The 20,276-nt window shown below is 48.4% G+C and overlaps 1 protein-coding gene across 3 annotated transcripts in view; it reads left to right on the top strand.

The window, feature by feature from the left end:
* RS1 (retinoschisin 1) overlaps positions 1–20,276 on the top strand; it is a 181,674-nt gene that overhangs the window by 45,816 nt on the left and 115,582 nt on the right. For all 3 annotated transcript variants that reach the window (XM_069636854.1, XM_069636853.1, XM_069636851.1), the window contains exon 2: positions 6,952–7,032. In XM_069636854.1, the coding sequence (XP_069492955.1) occupies positions 6,952–7,032 (81 nt within the window). The remainder of the gene's footprint in view (positions 1–6,951; positions 7,033–20,276) is intronic.

Here is a 20,276-nt window from a genome sequence, read left to right as displayed (position 1 = left end):
ATAGGAATAATCAAATAAATCACACCACATGGCCTTAGTACTCTCCTCCTACACTCACGACACTCCCTCACAGCATAGCCCTCGTTGTTATCCCTCAAAAGAGGTGTACTCAAGTCTGCGTGTTCACCCGACATCCTCCGTCACAGGGTCCCAACAATGGCCTGCACCCTCCCAGGAGCCGCGGCTGGCTCCAAAGAGCAGACAGGAATTCTGTGAAAACAGCTCCTGCACACCGCTACGGGCAGCACGCCCGTGACTGTTCGCTGTAGGGGGGCGCGACCCCTTCAGAGAAGAAGCCTGGAAGCCTCTGTCATCACGTGGGGGTCACCAAATGTAGGGGTGGCCCCTAGACGCTCACACCAGAAAAAAAACAATGAACTAGAGAAATAATTCCCAATTCACCTCTGGCAAGGATAGCGAGGTTTATTTCCACAAAAATAGATGCGCCAACAAAGTACTCTGCACAAGCTGAACCTTAAGTCATCATCAGTGACATCATTACATACAGTAGAAACCCGCATGACTGGTTGGCGAGACCCTATACATGGGCGACCTGCTCCATAGGGGATGCCGGGCCATTGGTCCCAGTCCTGTCCGTCCATCTTCCTTCACGTGGGCAATGTTTCATCAGTCATCAGGGCAAAGCAGAGTAATTGGCACATATTTGCAAACTAAGCAATACATCTTTATCTATGTAACGAAACACCTGGTATGAGCTGTTACATGGGGCCCAGGGGGGAAGCTGAGTTCACACTAACTCACTCACTTCACTCGCTCGAAGGCAGGCCAGCACCTCTCCAAGGTCTCCCACCCTCGTTTTGGGCTATTATTTCATCCCTCCATGCACCTTGCAGCACAAATCCCGTAACCTAGAAGTGATGGCATGAAAGCCCTGCTTTCTGATCTTTTTGCTCAATCGGGGGTCCAACATGTTTATGGTTAGTGGTGTGGTGTTATGTGGTATGTTAGAATTCAGGGGTCATAAAGCCATGGGATTGGGGTGCTATAACCTAGTATGGGACTGGTGGGGGTTGGAGGCCCGTGCCCTCCTTCTCATGGGATTGCACCGTTCACTGACACTCAGTCCTCCTCCCATGGCCTTGCAGGGCACATTCTTCCCATGGTGCGAAAGTTGCCAACATTTTAGGACAACAGAGGTTTTTTACGGGGCTGTGCAGCTCTGGCCTTTCTAATCGGTGTGTGGGATACAGCCTATTCCCATGCTCATGTTCACGGCATAGGCCTGGTGTGCTGAATGTCACGCTACGTTTAAGCTTTGTGCCACAATATGGCTACTAATATCTAAGATGGCTGCTATTCTCGCATGCGTGTTGTGCCTACAGCGCATGTGATAATGTAATGGTACAGAAACCTTAAGGGCAACCCCCTCTGGTCTCTTATAGTGCATGCAGCGTATTTGCCTTATCTCAAAGCACCTGGGGGCGCAGGAAGAGCATTTCCTCATCCCAATTGGGTGGGAGGGGGTTGTGTTGCTATTTGTTAAATCTACATATTGGTAATGTTCCCCTCTTTGGGGCCTCTGTGTCAGGGATCATGGCATGGGTATGTGCACATTGTCTGCAGGGCAGAACAAAAACAAGGGGAAGTGCCCACTTTTCATTTCCCATTCATTCTAATGCACAGCAGCACCCATCACCCTCAAAACAAACACACACACACCCGCACACTCATACACTCACACATTTGATCCCTCGGTAACAATCATTTTTGAGGACAAACATGGCAGGACCACGTGCTTCCGACAAAGGATTGCACTAGGTACACGGTGGCGTGGAACGTCACTGGAAATCCCACACAGGTGTCCGCTGTGGTGTGTCCGCACGCCCATGCTAACTGCAGACAGGTGCACACACTGCAAGACAATCCACCGCATAACGGAGGAATAACTAGCGTCCACGTGGTTGACAAACCCTCTGGATGAAGGTGTTGGACTTACATATCAACTCAAACATCTCTTGAAAATCAAGACATAGGAATGTAAGTGCACAACAGCCCTGTGGCAGATCACTAGTGAGAGGAGTGGACATGCAATGAGATGCTTATGAATGGAATGAAATCAAGGGTTGAATTTAAAGGTCAACATTGTAGACACCTACAGAAAGTGCCTATTTGCACATATGGCTGAAGGCAGCAGCGCTGCACACACTGCCAATTTGCCCTGTTTACTTCAACGTGCAAGTGTCATGTTCCACCGTCACAAAATGCAGTTTGCTTCTCCGTCGCCACCACGCTGCAAGTAGCGCTTTTGCCTCTTGCTTCATCAGGCAATGCAAGCAGTGGAGTAACTTTGCTGAAAATGTTGGGGGGGACATGACATCTGAAGAAAAGGTGCCCCAGCCAAATGAATGGGGACAAAATAGTGTGTCATGAAAGTTGGGGGGGGACAAACACCCCTGTCCCCCCTCTAAAATTACGACCATGAATGCAAGAGATTTTCCCCATCTGTGTTTGGTCCTCAAAGCCTCCACAAGGGGCTTCCACCCACTTGGGGGCCCTCATGGCAAATAACTGTTGCAGTCCCAGAGCAATTTGCGACAGGATGGGCCACAATATCTACGTTTCGCTAAAAGTATGTTTATACTTCACTATATTTCATCACATAATTCTCTGGCCAATCTATGGTACATTTACATGCATGGGTGTATTTTTAGTGGGGGGACAAGGGTGTTTTCCTTTAGAACGGAGGGTAGCACTGCGACAAAGAGCTGGTCTTGGGAGCAAGACCACGCAGACCAATACGGGTTTGAATCCCGGACCCACACTTAAAAACTTAGAATCAATAAAAATCAAACTATGGTATTGGGTGCGTTATAAAAAAAATAAATAATAAATTAAGATGTCATGACCCCCATCCCCCCACATTTTCAGCAAAGTTACTCCACTGTTTACATGAGCACTGCAGGATTTTGTATGTATTTAGAATACATAGTGGGGCGGAAAAAGGAACAGATTGTGTTTCTCTATGTTATTTTTGACAGCCACTTACTGTGTATCCATAATGTATGATTTTTAGTTTTGTATATCATTTATCCTTTATATATTTTAAGGATGTTTGTGCATTGGTGATTGGGCATGCACACCTAGGATCCTGGTTTGGGGGAGAGAAAACGTTATTTCAGGTAATGAGTAACAGGATAGCCCCAGCCCCAAATAAAGTGACAGATGTAGCAGACATGTTATCCCCAAATCCCAATATTGAAGCTGTCAAAATGAGTGTACGTGCTTACTGGTTACAAACCCTAATGCTAGGATGAGGGTTGTGAAAAATGAAATAAGCAAAAGACTCGGTGTGCATTGTGAACTTACTGATTCAAGTATGTAACCCTTTCATCAAAGGCATATTTATTAATTATAAAGGTATGTCGTCATTTTAATGTTCCAAATGTGCTCTTTCTTTTTTTTTTTAAGCAGCCAGGAACTCTTGTTGATGCTATTTTCCTGAGTGTACATTCTCATAGGGTTATTTCAAAAGAGTACAATAGGAGTGTACCAGGTAGTTCATGTTTGAATGATAATTTTCTATCAGAAAACAATGTGTATGCTTATGCTAAGTTTTGATATTGTGTTCTGTAAGTGTAACATTCTTATTATGACTGCAATATACACTCGAAGTGATTATTTGACGTTAGCATTGCACGATTTTGAAAAGAGACAGTTTATAATTTCTGTATACCATTTTATCTCTCAAGATGTCTTTCCTTCTTTTCCTTCCTGGAAAGGGCCGCACTTGGAGCAAAGCCAATGATCTTTGTCATCTCTGCGCACTAAGGCAAATGTAACGATATGCACAAACACTTGGGTGACCAGATTTTAAAAATAAAAAACGGAGGCTAGCCACTAGCATAAAGGTAGGACTATAGATTGAGAATTGCTGTACTTCAGTAGGTAGGGTGGGGGGATTAAAGACATTCCCATGCACAGTCTCGGGAGGATAGCTCAGCAGCAACGTGCTCGCCTTGAAAGTAAGACCACACAGAGCAACACAGGTTCGATCCCTGGGTCCAAACTTTGCTGATTTAGCTGTCAACCTGAGAATGCTAAACACAAAGGAGCTTTTTCTATCATTGGTATTCTCTATGAAGCGGTTTTTAAAACAGTCTCTGTAGAGAAGGAAGTTAATGCATATGGCTCGTAACTGAAAAGTTGCTGATTCAAAGCCACTCAGTGACAGGCTGTAAATGTCACTATAAAATCACCAAACTATTATTATAATCATCAGCTTATTCATTCAATTGGTTAGTAAATAAGCTTGTCTACCTCCATAAGGTACTTTCAGGCCCCTTGTGTTCTCTGCTACAGCGCAGCCACTTCAGATGCAAGAGGGTATCGACATGAATATGTATGCCCACTTGCAGGTACTGGGAGCAAACATCCTCTGCACAAACTCACAAGGCACGCACCCAATTCGCTCCCCAAACCTGGGACAGGTTTTTCAAATGAAAAATCTACCAGTAAATAGGACATAACCGGGTCATGTAATCACCCAAAAACACACTATAATAAAAACAAAATAGAAAAAAAAAAACAGTTGTAGTCTTGTAGGCCCTGTCGCCTGTTCCTCTCATCCATTGCACCCTCCATAGAGCCTTTCCACCTCACCCTCAGGGTGTTGCCGATATTCCTGCAGTGCACACGCAATGACAATGTATCCCTTGGACTGGTATTTGAAGACCGATCTTTTTGTCGCTGCTGCTTTTATTCTATTTTTATCAATAAAAAACACGTCACCACCTTTGTTCTTTCCCTGGTCGCTCTGCTGTCAGCAACGGCTGGAGTGTCTCTAGCATGCGTGTACCTGATAATATGACTGTCTCCCAGAGAGAGAGAGCAAGATATAAAGTGAGACAAAAAGACAGAGAGAGAAAGAGTGCAGAGAGAGGAAGGGAGGTAGAAAGAGTACTAGATTGGCAAATGATACCCTGCGTACAGCTAACTTATAGAATCAACTCTGACACACTGTGTTATTTATGGCACACGGTAGAGCATTCTTTGATCATAGATGTTGAAAACTATGGCCCTAATTAGCAACACGTGTGAAAGGTGTGATAGCACTTTGCCTTTGCACCTCCGAGCCTTCAGATGACAGTTTGCGAGTCCCCAATTCATAGAGGGGACTTGTGAGGTGACGGAAGGGGCAGCTGCGTCAAAGAGGACCCACAGCGAACCTCATATTTAGAAACACAGGGCTAGATTCGCAAAAACGTGCAAATGAAAGGAGTGCAGACAATGCGCTCACTGCTGAAATAGCAGGTCATCGTATCGTATTCTCAAAGGTGACCTGAGCATTTCAGGATGGGCTGGACAGTGCCACAAAGATGCGATGTCCTGCCCCCTTGCATACCTTAGTGTCGGGAGACAGGCTCCCAGCAACCACCTTCATTTTATTAATTTGATTTATTTGGATTTGTAAAGCTCCAACGGCCCTCGGGCATCACGGCGCTCTTACAGGATACTTGCTTGGGAACGCAACAAATTATACATATTGAAGCTTACAGAAAAGAACAGTTTACATAATTTACATATCAGCAGCTTACACAGTGGTCTACGGTGTGTAGTACAATAGTGTAATACAGTAGTAGCAGTGACAGTTATGTAAGCATTAGGCGGTGAGGTTCCGTGGAAAAGTTGTGGTTTGAAGGCCTTATGAGGGAGGTCTCTTTCCTGATGGCGGGTGGTAGCGCATTCCAGTTTTTAGGAGCTAGGACAAGGAAACTGGAGCCTCTGGGTTTTTGTCGTTTGAAGGAAGGGACTGCGAGTTGGTTGCAGTGTGGGGTCCGCTTAGGCCTTTTAGAGGTGGCTCGGTAAATAGATTCTGATAGGTAGGGAGGTGCTGTTTGAGACAGGCAGGAGTGTGTGATGGAGAGAGTTTTAGAGGATTCGCTCTCTCACAGGGAGCCAGTGGGCCTCCTGTCTGGCCTGGGAAATGTGCTCTCTCTTGGGGATGCTTGGAGGACCTTTCATCGAGACGGGCCGTTAAAGGGCCCATCTTGGTGAAATGCCTGAGGGTGGGGAGGGAAGCATTTCCATCCCTGCTTGGAGGATGGACATGCAAGTTTGCTAGCCGCAGTTTATACCGCGGCTGTCACACTTAAAAAAGAAAGCATGACAGGGTTAGAAATTACCCTCTCATGATGTGCCTCTCGCCACAGGGGTGGGGGGCAACCCTCATTTCAGGCCATTTAAAAGTGCGTCCCGTTCGTAAATTCGGGATGTGCTTTTAAATGCACAAAAAAGACCCCTTTTTTGTACAAATGCACAAAGGGTTGTCGGTGGAGGGGGATCTAAATTAGCGCATCTCATCACTTGTGTGAAATGTTTTGACAATCTGGCCCACAGTGTCTTCCCGACAATAGACCTTACTAGTTCGCTGACCCCAAAGTGGGTGGGAGCCGGGTTCAGTCCACCAATCACGTGTATTTAGTCAGGACATTTTTTTTAGTGATGGGAGTTTTGCTTTTATTCCTTCGTTTGGGAGTTGGAATTGCACAAAGAAAAATACAGAGGTGTGCGTGTAAACAATGAACGAGTAGTTCTATTTTGTGCAGTGTAGTCTGGGGCGGGCACATTCCCCTTCAACAGGCAGGCGAGGCCGGCGCAATGAATGCCGGGATTGGCGCATTTGCAAGCACTTCCTTTGTGGGTGAGAGATTTGCTTCCCATAAGCCATTCCCTCCCCATACGCAGCACTTTTGTGAATCAGCCGGCCCACATGCGTGTTGGTACCATGTGAACACTCGAGAGGACAAAGCATTGTATGACCCTGCCCTCACTTGCTTTAAACATATTTAAATAAACAAAATCATATATAACTGTGAAGCTTGGAGGACATGGATATGGCGTTGAAATGTCTCTATAAAAAAAAAAAATCGTTTTTTGACATTAGGACACAAAAGAAGTAGTCAACTAATTTTTGGTCTGTTTGTCCTTCAGCTGCCAGGGGTGCGAAGCCCGGGGAAGAGGCTGCTGACCAGGCTGCGCTGCTTGACGTGGACAATGCCACAACCGGAAAAGGTCAGAAACAGAGTACTTTCGCTCGACCAAACTGCGAGGGCTGCGGGCCCCTTTCCTACGAAGTTAGCATTTCCATGATGTACACGGAAGTGCGTCAGCCATATCTTTCCTACGAAGTTAACATTTCCATGATGTAAACGGAAGTGCGTCAGCCATATCTTTGCCTCGTATCTTCGAATGAACTAGGAATTGTGTGCACTGCAAGAGACGGGTAGACAGGCCTACAGACCTATAGGGAACTCTGGAGGTTTCCCGGTAGGCCTCTGCATCCTGGTCCTCTCTTGTGTGCTAACCTATTTTACTTCCACATTTTCTCACAGGAAAAGGGTTGGACTTGTTGAAAATGTGTAAAATGGGGTCCCTGTGAACATTATTTGCATGGCCTTTTTTGGTTTTAGACCACCTCTGCCACAAGACCCTATTTGGGGGCTTGTAGACTGGGCCTTACGAAGCATTTTTTTCAATGGGATTACGCCATTGTAAAATGCTTCTGTAAATCAGGCCCAGTGTCTCTTATCTGTTGAGTAGTGTTTTCCTGCTTACTGCTTTTTGGGTGCTTGGTGAGGAGGGCCAGCCACATCTATGTTAGAAGGCTACCTCTGTTAACTCTTAAGTACTCGCTTTTGCTCACTTACACCTTCATTCTCGGGGAAATGTAGGCGGAAATTCCAGCACAAACGTCTTTCCCAATTTATTTTTCCAAACTGCTGGGTCTTCTGTCACTTCCTGGTTTGACACTGCAAGACTTGGCGAGAGTTACAAAGAGTGCCGTATTGGTGCAGTTGTACGGATCACACGTGGTTTTCCTGCGCAGAAACAAGTGGCAACCCATGACATTGTGCAAAGGAAGCATTGGCAGAGGGAGAGAGATGGCGACCGCTTCTGCAACAACAACCACAGCCACTATTGCAGTTTTGGCCGTGCACTGGGCAGGCAACCGATGCTGTGGAAAAGGCTGCTTTAATGTGACAGGTCTAGTCTTGCATACATTTCTTATCTGGCTCAATGTCTTACAGACTAATCCCCACATCAGTTAACACAATGAACATTTCCCTAATACAAACCCCATACACACATCCCTCCTGTAAATACATCCCATTCCATTGTCCATGTTCCCATCAGAGTGCATCACCAACTCTGTTCCATTAGCCACTCAATAGCCCTAACTGCCTCACAAGCCGCTCCCTCCCCCTTCTTAGCATGGGCTAGGCTGTCTGTTCGAACAGAACTAACTAATCCCGACGTAACTTTACCCTTCCCTCTTTCCTAGCCACCAAAAGCTGCTGCCAAAAATGGTGCCCGGATATACCTATCCCCTGGCACTCAGCAAGACCTTCTTCCAAAGTAGCGTTTCTACACCACACCGCCTCTTTTCTTTCTGTCATTTCAACGCTAACTTACTCTGTTCCTAATAAAACAAGCATTGGCACATCCAATAGTTTTGGCATTTACTGCTGTTCTTTGCATTTTGCATGTATAGGCAACAGGCTGCAAGGAGGAGAGTGCAACGTTTCAAAGGTGGAAGCAATAAGGGGCATGGGTGTGCAAGAGACTAAGGAGAATTGAGCGAGGGAGGAAAAAATTGAGTGAGGGTTCCATCTACGATGAGCAAGAGGAAATATGAGCGGGAAAGGTTGAGAGTAAGAGGGTATGAAATAAAGTGACAGTGTGAGAGGAAGAATGAGAGGGGTAGACAGTGGTGGTGAGGTGGGTGGCTGGGTTGTAGAGACAGTTGGGTGGGTTGAGGTAGAAAGAGTGAGGACAAGATGGGTTGTGGGGGTAGAGAGAGTGGGTAAGGTTGGTTGAGGAGAGAGAGTGAAGGTAGGATGGGTGGGTGTAGAGTGAGTGGCAGTAGAGTGGGTGGATGGGGTAGAGGGAGTCGGGGTAGGCTGGGTTGTTGGGATAGAGAGAGGGGTAGAGAGAAGGGAGGTCAGTGGGTGGGGTAGAAAGAGTGTGTGTGTGGTGGTAGAGAAAGTGGAGGTACTATGGGTGGGTGGGGGTAGAAAGATTGGGGCAGGGTGAGTGGGTGTTGAGAGAGGGGGTAGGGTGGTTGGGGTAGAGAGAGTAGGTGTAGGGTGTGTGGGTGGCTGTAGGGTGAATGGAGTAGGGTGGGTGGTGGTAGACAGAGGAGGGTGGGGTGGGTGGGGTATAGATAGTGGCAGTAGAGTGGATGCGGGTAGAGTTAGTGGAGGTAGGGTGGGTGGGGGGTAGAGATAGAGGTGGTAGGGTGGATGAGTGGCATAGAGAGAGTTGAGGTAGAGTGGGTGGGGGTAGATAGAGTGGGGGTAGAGTGAGTGGCGGTAGGGTGGGTGGGGGTAGAGAGTGTGTGGGAGGGTAGGTAGGGGTAGAGAGAGTGTGAGTAGGGTGGGTAACTGGGGGTAGAGAGTGTGGGGGGTAGGGCTGGTGGTGTAGAGAGTTTCAGGCTAAATTAGGTGGGTGTTATGTGGGGGTATGGAGGTTGGGGTAGCTAGAGTGGGTGGGGGTAGAGAGAGGGGGTCGGGAGGGTGGGTGGACGCAGAGAGAGTGGGGGTCGGGAGGGTGGGTGGGGGCAGAGAGAGTGGGGGTCGGGAGGGCGGGTGGGGGCAGAGAGAGTGGGGGCAGAGAGAGTGGGGGTAGGGAGGGCGGGTGGGGGCAGAGAGAGTGGGGGTATGGTAGAGAGAGTGGGAGTTGATTGAGAGAGTGGGGGTAGGGAGGGTGGGTGGGGGAAGAGAGAGTGCGGGTAGGGAGGGTGGGTGGGGTAGAGAGAGTGGGAGTTTATATAGCGAGTGGGGGTAGGGAGGGTGGGTGGGGTAGAACAAGTGGGGGTAGGAAGGGTGGGTGGGGTAGAACGAGTGGGGGTAGGGTGGGTGGGGTAGAGCGAGTGGGGGTAGGGAGGGTGGATGGGGTAGAGAGAATGAGGGTAGGGTGGGTTAGGGGTAGAGAGTGCGGGTAGGGTGGGTGGGGTAGAGAGAGTGGGGATAGAGTGAGGAGTTTAGGGTGGGTGGGGCAGAGCACAGGGTGGGTGGGTGTAGAGAGAGTGGGGTGGCTGAGGGTAGTGAGGGGTATGGGTGGGTGGGTTGGGGTAGATTGAGTGGGGGTAGTGTGGGTGGGTATTGGTAGAGAGAGTGGGTTGAGTGGGTGGGGGTAGAGAGGGGGGGTTAGGTAGATGGGTGGGGGTAGAGAGAGCGGGGGTTGGGTGGGTGGTTTGGGGTAGAGGGAGTAGTGGTAGGGAGGGGGTTGAGAGGGTGGGTGGTGGTAGAGAGGGTGGGGGTAGCGAGAGTGGTAATTGGGTGGGTGAGGGTAGAGAATGGATTTGGTGGGTGAGGGTAGAGAGGGTGCAGATTGGGTGGGTCGGAATAAAGAGGTAGGGGGTAGGGTGAGAGGGTGGGATAAGGTGGTGGGAGAGTGAGTGTGGTTAGAGAGAGTTTGGGTAGGGTGGATGGGTAATAGTAGGTGGTTGGAGGCAAAAGACATGAAGAATAAAGCAGTCTTCAGATGTAGCCCAAAATAGCCCAAATAAAACCCTAATGGCACACGGAATGGGGTTAGGGTGGGTGTGGTAGAAACAATGGGAGTGGATTGGGTGGGGGTAGAGAGAGTTGGGGTGGAGGGTAGAGAGTGTGGGGTGGATGATTGTGGAAAGGCAGCCTCATGAGAACAAATAAACAGATCTGCAGTCAAAAGTAGCCCAACAATAGCCAAAATGTCAGCAAAAAATAGCCCAATATGAAATCACTGCACAGTTGGGAAAGCCCAGCACCCAACCTGCTGCTTACAAAGCTGCTGATTGAAGCAAATAGTGTTGGGGAACTTCTCATTGGGTAGAAAGGTGGAGGAGTTTGGAAAAGAGATTTTAGTGATTTTGCAGTTTCATGCAATGCATTGCCCGTTGTTATGCCAACCAGGGGCCAGATTACAGAAACTTTGCATTGGTACAAGTGCAAAGTTGCATGGTATTAGCAATAGGGCAAAGTTTGCCTTATTTTTAAAAACAATGGGACACATTAAAAAAACCATTGCGCCTCGACAAGTGCAGGTTGTCATATTAAAAGCACCAGGGCTAAAATTGCCCTCATGAAAAAAAGATGCATTTTCACAAAATGTTTGCACCAGGGCAAAGTTTTCCCTAGTGCTAATACGAAATGGTATTAGCACTAGGGCAAACTTTGCCCTGATGCAAAAATGCATCAAAAATTCACCTTTTTAGCACTAGGGCAATTTTAGCCCTGGTGGTTTTAATATGCCAAACTGCACTTGTCGAGATGCAGATATTCTCAGATCAGAATCCCTAAATCCTCTCTCTCTTCTGTAACAATGGTTTCAGCAATTTTGTGAGGCAAACCACAAGCGCCACAAACATTCGGCAAAACCAAAAATCTATTCTCCAAAAATTAAGGACCTCCCAAAAAGAAGCATTGCTACCCTACAAAATTTCGTCTGCCTCATAAATGAACACCCATCAACTACCTCCATTGCACTGCTTAAGAGCTGCCAAATTAGAACACATTTTCAACGCCATTGCTACTGAAGAGGGGGTCCCTGGAATTGCCCTCATGTCCCCTATGCGTACATCAGCCCGAAGACGGAGAACCGACAGATGTAACTTGCTGTTCGGCCAACCAGCAGGCGTGCCAGGTTATCCCACACTTGGAAGAAGATATTCTCTCAGACGATCATTCAAACCATACCCAGTTGATGGCCATGAAGGGACAGGTGTCTCATCACTGGATCAGGTTGACTGATGATAAAGTCCAGACGTGAAGGAGTCACTAGTGACAACACAACATGGCAGCGTTAGCTATGAAGCAAATTTGCATCCTTGCACAAATATACGCAGACACACTTGTATACACGAAGAACATGCTTACACATTCTTGTGAGAGAGGACAGATACACATACATACTGTTAAAAGCCTTTCCTTCACACTAGCCAAATGCAGAAATGCAAGGAAGCCAAGCAAACACGGACCACTTTATTGCAACTAATCATAAGGGCCTACGGGAACGCATAAGGGATTTATAGAGCTCTATCATGACTCTAATCTCGATAGAAGATATTAGAACCTATAGGAAAATTATAGAATAACTGTAGTGAATTTGCATGAAGACATAGGCCTCAAAATATGGAAGAAGAGATGCAGACTCTGCAGCATGAACCACAGAGACTCTGTTCGCAGCCAAGGACAAGGGCGAGTGCAACATTCCTGATTACTGAGGCGATGAGGCACCTGCGAAATGCAGTATAAAATCCTCAATAATTGCAGACAGAAAGGTTCAGTTTTGTGGTCTTCGCACACGTGACCCATCCGAGCTGAACAATGGCTATTTACTCATGGTGAGAAGAGCAGCAGTTCCCAGCGAAGCAGACAAGATTGATACATGCAATGTTCACCAAAATCTGAAACCTGCAGGCACTCTCTCAGGGTAGGTGATCCGACCAGTGGCAATAATTGTTAGGAAAGATTTCGTAATTGTAGGTAATTTTCCTTCCATGTGGCAACCCCATAACTTTTTGCTGTTGTTTTTCACCTTGTTTTTGACTTTGCCAGAGAAGTGTAGCCTTCTGCCGCACTCCTCTGGGCTTTCGCTCCTTTCTTACGGGGAAACTGACATGCCCTTAAGACAGTCAGTACTGGGGAACGCTGTTTCCCGTAGTTTTTTTTATTCATGTTGCGGCTTTAGTGCAACATGACACAAGAGGGCACTGTAAGCTAAGTTACAGCTCTCTTGGGTCTCTAGCCTTCTACAGGCCCTAGATACTCGTTTAGGATGGTATTTGATCGGTGCAAGTCATTCAGGGACTGGAATGGTGGCAGCGATCGATTTGTGTATTTTGAGCTCCTTTTGGCGTTCGGAGCGCGTTTTTCGCACTGAACCCAAAATGGTGGCCTGGCTCCCAAAATGGCCAGACCACGAGGCTCCTTTGTCCTGTCCACTGACCGTCTTGCTCCCTTCACCTTCCCCAGGTCGAGCGACCCGGGGCCTTCCTTATTTGGGCATGTACTTTCCCGCGAAACACGGATGCTTTTGCGGGCTTCTACATGTCTTTTGTGTGCCTCCAGGGTGTGGGCTGGGATGTCTGGTCCCAATACACATCCTGGGTGCCAGAGAGTCTAGGGTAGTGTGAATGCCTGGGACCACCGTGGTCCGTGATTGGTCCACGAATGGTGTGTGTGTTGATGAGCGGATCTCCCATTGGCTCCCCTCCGTTTTGGCGCGAAGGGAACCGTGGATAAGAGGGGGCTGGAAACACCACTACCATGTCGATCTCCTGAGTTCTCACGAACGAAGGAATACAGGAGCCAAGTATCCTGCAACCAAGAGGCTGGACCGAGGAATCGCTGGTGACCCGCTGAAGGACTCCTCCTTTGCACTGCTGTCGTCCTGTGAAACCCTTTCCTCCTTTGATCGAACCAGAAGGCCTGTACTGGTGCTTCGACCTTTGGAATAGCAGGAACAGCTATTCTCGGCGACTTCATCATCTCCTGCCAGTAAGCCTTCGGAAGCGTATCTGGGCCATCCAGTTGACTGACCAGCTTACACGGGAGTCTTGCTCTGTAACCGCCGCCAGGTTGTGATGTATTTCGAGTCCTTGTCACTCTCACACGCTTAGTACACTTGGCGTTCCCAAGTCTGAAGTGGGTAGTGTACATTTGGCTCAGATACACACGGCCGCTCCGTTGCCCTGCTGTGGTGACAAAACTGTGCAGGTTTCTTCGATTGGGACGTCTTTTTTCTCTACACGACGACGAGGCATTCCCGGCTCTTCTGAACCTGCCAGCTGCTGAAACTAACGTGGAGAAGCCTGGGTCTGCTTGCATCGGGGACCGGTGAGTAGTTTAGCTAGAATCTGGTCGCCCTCCTGCAGTAGCCCATTGCTTTTCCCCGCTGTGTAAAAACAGCACCCTTTTGTCCGTACTCGCGCTCTGCTTCTGCTCACTGTGGAGGCTGTGCTTGAGTCGCGGAACCTGTTCTTCTTCTGTTGTGCACTAACCCGAACTGCCTGACTTCCTCCGAAGAGCTTCTCCTTTTGCCCGTTGGCACCAGTGTGTGCAGGTACTTTGAGCACAAGGCTCCACTCTTCGCAGGGCTCGGACTTCCATCTAGTTAGGTGCCTCTGAAGGCGAACTGAGTCTAAAGCATTATCGCACTGCCTGTTTTCCTTCCCTTTCAGGTGGACTACACATTTCGTGCATATAACGCTTCCGACTGTCGTATTTGTATATATATTGTGTTGATATGGTATGTGTTGGCTTAATATTGTGATATTGTGATTTTCTCGCTACGGTCCTTATTTTAAAGGCCTTAAAATAAATGTGTATATATTTTTGATATAACAACTGTTTGGAGTAGTTTGTAAGCGCTCTTGCTTTGTGTGCTCATTGCGGGCTTTCAGTCACCCTCACCCCTCTTGAGACCTAGTCTTGACCGCCGCGATCGCTACCTTGATTGGTCTGGCTCGTCCAGAGGGTACCCTGTTCCAAGTAATTAGGTTGGCCTTCTGAACTTCTGCGCCACCAGGACAGAGTTCAGAAATCCGTCTTAACAAATTGGTGTACAGCGGTGGGATACGACTGAAGGTATCCAGTGTTGCGCTCGAACTAAGGCATTTCAGGTTATTCCAACCAGTACACGTAGTGAATTGTTGTAGTATAACTTTAAAAAGGCCATAGTCCTATCAAACAGTATGGAAACAAATACCTTGTTAACTTTAAATGCTTCCAAATCAGAAACATTGAAGAAGATGTGTGCGGAGAGAGGCGTTTCCTCTCAAGGCACTAAATTGGAAATGATCCAAAGAATCGTGGAGTGGCAAGAAGCGCAGCTTGACGCTATAACTTCTGAGGACAGTGCAGAAGGTGGTGGGGCTGCTCTCACTGGTAGAACCGACGGCTCTGCCGCTGCACTGATCCCTCGCGACCACGAGGACAGGGAGGATGTGATGTCTAATGTTTCCTCTGCCAGTGCTGATGGGGAGGCTATGCTTGAATTCAAGAAGCAAGAGCTGCGGTTTAGGCAGCAGGAGCTTGAATTCAGCATAGCCAAACTAAAAATCGAACAGGCAGAAAAACAAAAAGACAGGGATCACCAGTTGGAACTGGCCAAGCTTCAGGTTGCAAATGGGTCCAAGGGTCCTGGACATGGGTCTGGGGCTTCCTCTCATCCACGGTTTCCGAAATATCTGCTCAGTGTGTATGAGGAAAGGAATGACATTATGGACTGGCTGAATGCGTTTGAGTATGCATGCGAAGTCCAACAAGTTGACAATGCTGATAAGATTGCCTGGTTACTCAGCAGACTGCCCCATTCTGGCTGTAGTGCCATTATGGAAATGTCGAAGGCTGAGCGAGCTGATTTCGCAATGTTAAAGCAAACTCTCATTTTAAAGTTTGGGAAGACTCCGGCCCAATATTTGAAACGTTTCAGAGAGTAAAAGAAAAAGGAAGGTGGTACTTGGGTATCTTATGTCACTGAATCCTTGAAAAACTTAACTGGCTGGGTCGAAGGTTATAAGGTTTCTACCTTCGAAGGCATGATAAATCTTGTCATGCTGGAACACATTTTTGCTTCTTCTTCCCTGGAGCTTAAGCAGCATTTGGCCGATTCGAAGGAGATAGATCCTAAGAAGCTGGCCATTGCAGCAGACTTATGGGTGTCACATCGAGTGTCCCATAAGGACAAAACTCATCCTGGTAAGCAGGAGGAAGGGAAAAAGTCCAAAGATATGGAGGGTGGGGAATCTGCTAAATCTTCTTCCCATAAGGGCCACAAAAAGAAAAACAAGGGTAAGACACAAGAGAACTCACAGGGTAGTGGAGGTCAGCCTCCGAAACACAACTCTGGTTACAATAAGCCTCCCTACGTAAACAGACCCAATGGATCTTGTTTTTCTTGTGGAGCAACTGACCATGTGAAGGGGGATCCCTGGTGTAAGGGTAGACCTTTGGGGGTCCACTCCGCTAATCTGGCCTTCTCCTCCTACGAGGAAGAAGAGATTACAGGAGCATCCTTCTCCTCAGACTCATTTCCCAGCGGGATAGAGGCTGGGGTAGTTTTAGTGTCCCTGGGTTCCTGGGAGCCTAAAGTCGCAGAGGCTTATGCTAGGATTCCGGATAATACCAAGCACTACTTTAAAGACAGTGTGCTGATCAATGGAGTGGATACCCCAGCTCTTAGGGATAGTGGGTGCAGTCGCACTGTAGTGGATTCTACCTTGGTAGACTCAGAGGAAGTTGCCAGAGCTACTCTGATGCCCACTAAGTTGGCTGACAGCCCCCTCCGTATGTTTCCAGTAATACCTGTAAATCTTACTTTAAATGGTACAGCAGTCAGGATTCCAGTGAGCATTCAGAGAAACGTCCCGGGAAAGGTCTTGTTAGGTAATGATCTCAGAGCTTTAGGGCTCGTAGGAGACACTGCCGAAAGACCCTACACACGGTCTCAAGCACGGGCAGCATTAGCCAAGTCCAATACGCCGCCCCAGCCGCGAAGGGGAAACCCAAGGCGAAAGGAGTCAACAAGTCACGACGAGGGAAAGAGAATATTCCCCCGAGCTCGCCTACCACTGCGGTGGAGGAAGTTGGTCAATCGCCCGGGCCTGACGAGGAGGTGGCGATGCCTGAGGTATTCGACCCCAACGATCATCCTGAACTAAAAGACTTGTTAGTTGAAGGAGGTCCTGATAGGGACGAATTCAGTAAAGGCCAACGTGAGTGCCCATCTCTGGAAGGCCTAAGGAGACAGGCCTGCTCCCAGCTTGAGGGTGAACCTCCTGGGAAGCATAGGATTTATTGGGAAGATGGACTCCTGTATAGCAAGCCCACAGAGTCTACAGAAGGAGACCATAGGAGGTTGGTGGTTCCCCTTGCTGTTAGGCCCTTCCTCCTGCAGTTGGCGCATGAAGTTCCCCTTGCTGGTCACCTTGGTATGAAGAGGACCAAGCAAAGGTTATCCATGCACTTCTACTGGCCCAAGATGGGGGTGCAAGTAGAAAGTCACTGCAGGAGTTGTGCCTCCTGCCAGTTGTCTGGTAAGGTTGGCGCGACAATCCAAGCTCCGTTGGTACCGCTCCCAGTTGTGGGGGTACCATTTGAAAGGGTAGGGATCGACATCGTTGGTCCCCTTGACCCGCAAACATCCTCGGGCAATAGGTTTATCCTGGTGCTGGTCGACCACGCAACCAGGTATCCTGAGGCCATCCCATTGAAAACTGTAACTGCCAAGTCAGTTGCAAAAGCTTTACTCAGCATATTTACTAGGGTTGGCTTCCCTAAAGAAGTTGTGTCAGATCGTGGCAGCAACTTTATGTCGAAGTATATGCAGGCTATGTGGAAAGAATGTGGGGGCACCTACAAGTTCTCTTCTGCATACCACCCCGAGACCAATGGTCTGGTGGAACGTTTCAACAGAACGTTAAAGAGCATGATTGGGGCTCTGGAGGAACCTCAGAGAAGAAAATGGGATCTTCTTTTACCATGCTTACTGTTTGCCTAGCGAGAGGTACCACAGGAGGGTGTTGGCTTCAGCCCCTTCGAACTTCTGTTCGGTCATCCCGTACGGGGACCCTTAGCCATCGTCAAAGAGGGATGGGAGATGCCCACTCCCCCTGTTACTACCAACGTAGTTGATTATGTGCTAGGGCTCAGAAAAAGGATGGTACTTCTGATGGGCTTGGCTAGTGATAAATTGAAGGCAGGGCAAGCGCTGGTGAAACATTGGTACGACCAGAAAGCTTCCCTCATCAACTTTACACCTGGTCAGCAAGTCCTGATCATGAATCCCACAAGGCCTCGAGCTTTACAGGACAAATGGTCAGGCCCTTACAAAGTGGTGGAGCCCCTGGGTGAGGTTAACTATTTAGTGGACCTTGGAAGGCCTGGACAGGCTCCAAAAGTGTTTCACGTGAATAGGCTGAAGGCTTTCATCCCAAGAGTCGAAATCGCAGCACTGCTACTGGCTTCAGACGTTGAGGAAGAGGAGTCTGAACCTCTCCCCGACCTGTTCCAGAGCGGTCCTTCAGATAGCTCCTTTGAGGGTGTCCGAGTGGCCCCTCACCTGACTTCTGATCAGCAGGCTGAGGTGAAAAGTTTGCTTAGGCAGTTTTCCCCCCTGTTTTCACAGTCGCCTGGTTTGACACCTTGGTGCAAACATAACATTGACACAGGAGACAGTGTACCTACCAAAAGTAGGGGATACAGGATGTCAGACAAAGTACGGTCTTATATTAAGACCGAGGTCAATAAGATGTTAGACCTTGGGGTGATTGAACCCTCTAGTAGTCCTTGGTCCAGCCCAGTGGTGTTGGTTCCAAAAGTAGGCACTTCTGAATTGAGGTTCTGCGTGGATTACAGGGCTCTGAATGCTGTCACCAAGACAGATGCACACCCCTTGCCTCGAACAGATGAGCTGGTGGATACTTTGGGTGCCTCCAAGTACCTCAGCACGTTTGACCTCACTGCTGGCTATTGGCAAATAGCTTTAGCAGAACATGCCAAGGAGAAGACAGCATTTTCTACTCCAGACGGCCTTTACCAATTCCGGGTAATGCCGTTCGGATTGAAGAATGCACCTGCCACTTTCCAGAGGCTTGTGAATCATGTGTTGAATGGGTTGGACGAATTCTGTCTTGCATATCTGGACGATATAGCAGTTTTCAGTGCCACCTGGGAAGACCATGTGAAACACCTCGGGATTGTGCTCCAGGCTCTTCAGAAAGCCCACTTGACCATAAAGGCTAGTAAATGCCAGATTGGACAAGGCTCAGTGGTTTACCTTGGACATGAAGTAGGTGGAGGGAGGATACAGCCTCTACCCAGTAAAGTACAAGCAGTACAAGACTGGCCTACCCCCACTACGCAAACCCAAGTGAGAGCCTTCTTAGGACTCACGGGGTATTACCGCAATTTTGTGGCAGACTATGGCACCATAGCTGCCCCTCTGACTGCCCTCACAACTCCGAAGAAACCCAAGAAGGTAACTTGGACCGACGAGTGTGAGAAGGCCTTCAATGGCTTAAAAGACTCCTTGTGCCAGGCCCCTGTCCTTAGGGCCCCTGATTATCAAAGACCTTTTATCGTGCAGACGGACGCCTCTGACACTGGGATAGGAGCTGTACTATCACAAGTAGATGAGAAGGGTAAGGAACACCCTATCGGTTTTATTAGTCGCCAGCTTAAGGACAGAGATCTCAGATGGTCCACGGTAGAGAAAGAATGTTTCTCTGTTGTGTGGGCCCTAAGGAAGCTGAGGCCCTACCTCTATGGGACCCACTTCACTGTGCAAACTGACCATAAGCCGTTAAAGTGGCTAATGAACATGAAGGGGGAGAATCCAAAGTTGCTTAGGTGGTCCATAAGTCTACAAGGCTTCAACTTCACTATTGAGCATAGGCCAGGTGTCCAACATAGCAATGCTGATGGGTTGTCCAGAATGTTTAACCAACCTGAACAAGAGACTCATCCAGGGGTGGATTAGTTCCCCCTGTCCATAGTCTGGGAGGGGCGAGTGTTAGGAAAGATTTCGTAATTGTAGGTAATTTTCCTTCCATGTGGCAACCCCTAAACTTTTTGCTGTTGTTTTTCACCTTGTTTTTGACTTTGCCAGAGAAGTGTAGCCTTCTGCCGCACTCCTCTGGGCTTTCGCTCCTTTCTTACGGGGAAACTGACATGCCCTTAAGACAGTCAGTACCGGGGAACGCTGCTTCCCGTAGTTTCTTTTATCATGTTGCGGCTTTAGTGCAACATGACACAAGAGGGCACTGTAAGCTAAGTTACAGCTCTCTTGGGTCTCTAGCCTTCTACAGGCCCTAGATACTCGTTTAGGATGGTATTTGATCGGTGCAAGTCATTCAGGGACTGGAATGGTGGCAGCGATCGATTTGTGTATTTTGAGCTCCTTTTGGCGTTCGGAGCGCGTTTTTCGCACTGAACCCAAAATGGTGGCCTGGCTCCCAAAATGGCCAGACCACGAGGCTCCTTTGTCCTGTCCACTGACCGTCTTGCTCCCTTCACCTTCCCCAGGTCGAGCGACCGGGGCCTTCCTTATTTGGGCATGTACTTTCCCGCGAAACACGGATGCTTTTGCGGGCTTCTACATGTCTTTTGTGTGCCTCCAGGGTGTGGGCTGGGATGTCTGGTCCCAATACACATCCTGGGTGCCAGAGAGTCTAGGGTAGTGTGAATGCCTGGGACCACCGTGGTCCGTGATTGGTCCACGAATGGTGTGTGTGTTGATGAGCGGATCTCCCATTGGCTCCCCTCCGTTTT

The sequence above is a fragment of the Ambystoma mexicanum genome, chromosome 7p, assembly GCF_040938575.1.
Source record: "Ambystoma mexicanum isolate Mex_15411 chromosome 7p, UKY_AmexF1_1, whole genome shotgun sequence".
Classification (NCBI taxonomy): Eukaryota; Metazoa; Chordata; class Amphibia; order Caudata; family Ambystomatidae; genus Ambystoma; species Ambystoma mexicanum.
Note: the sequence above shows the minus strand (reverse complement) of the source record. Positions and strands in the feature narration are given on the sequence as shown.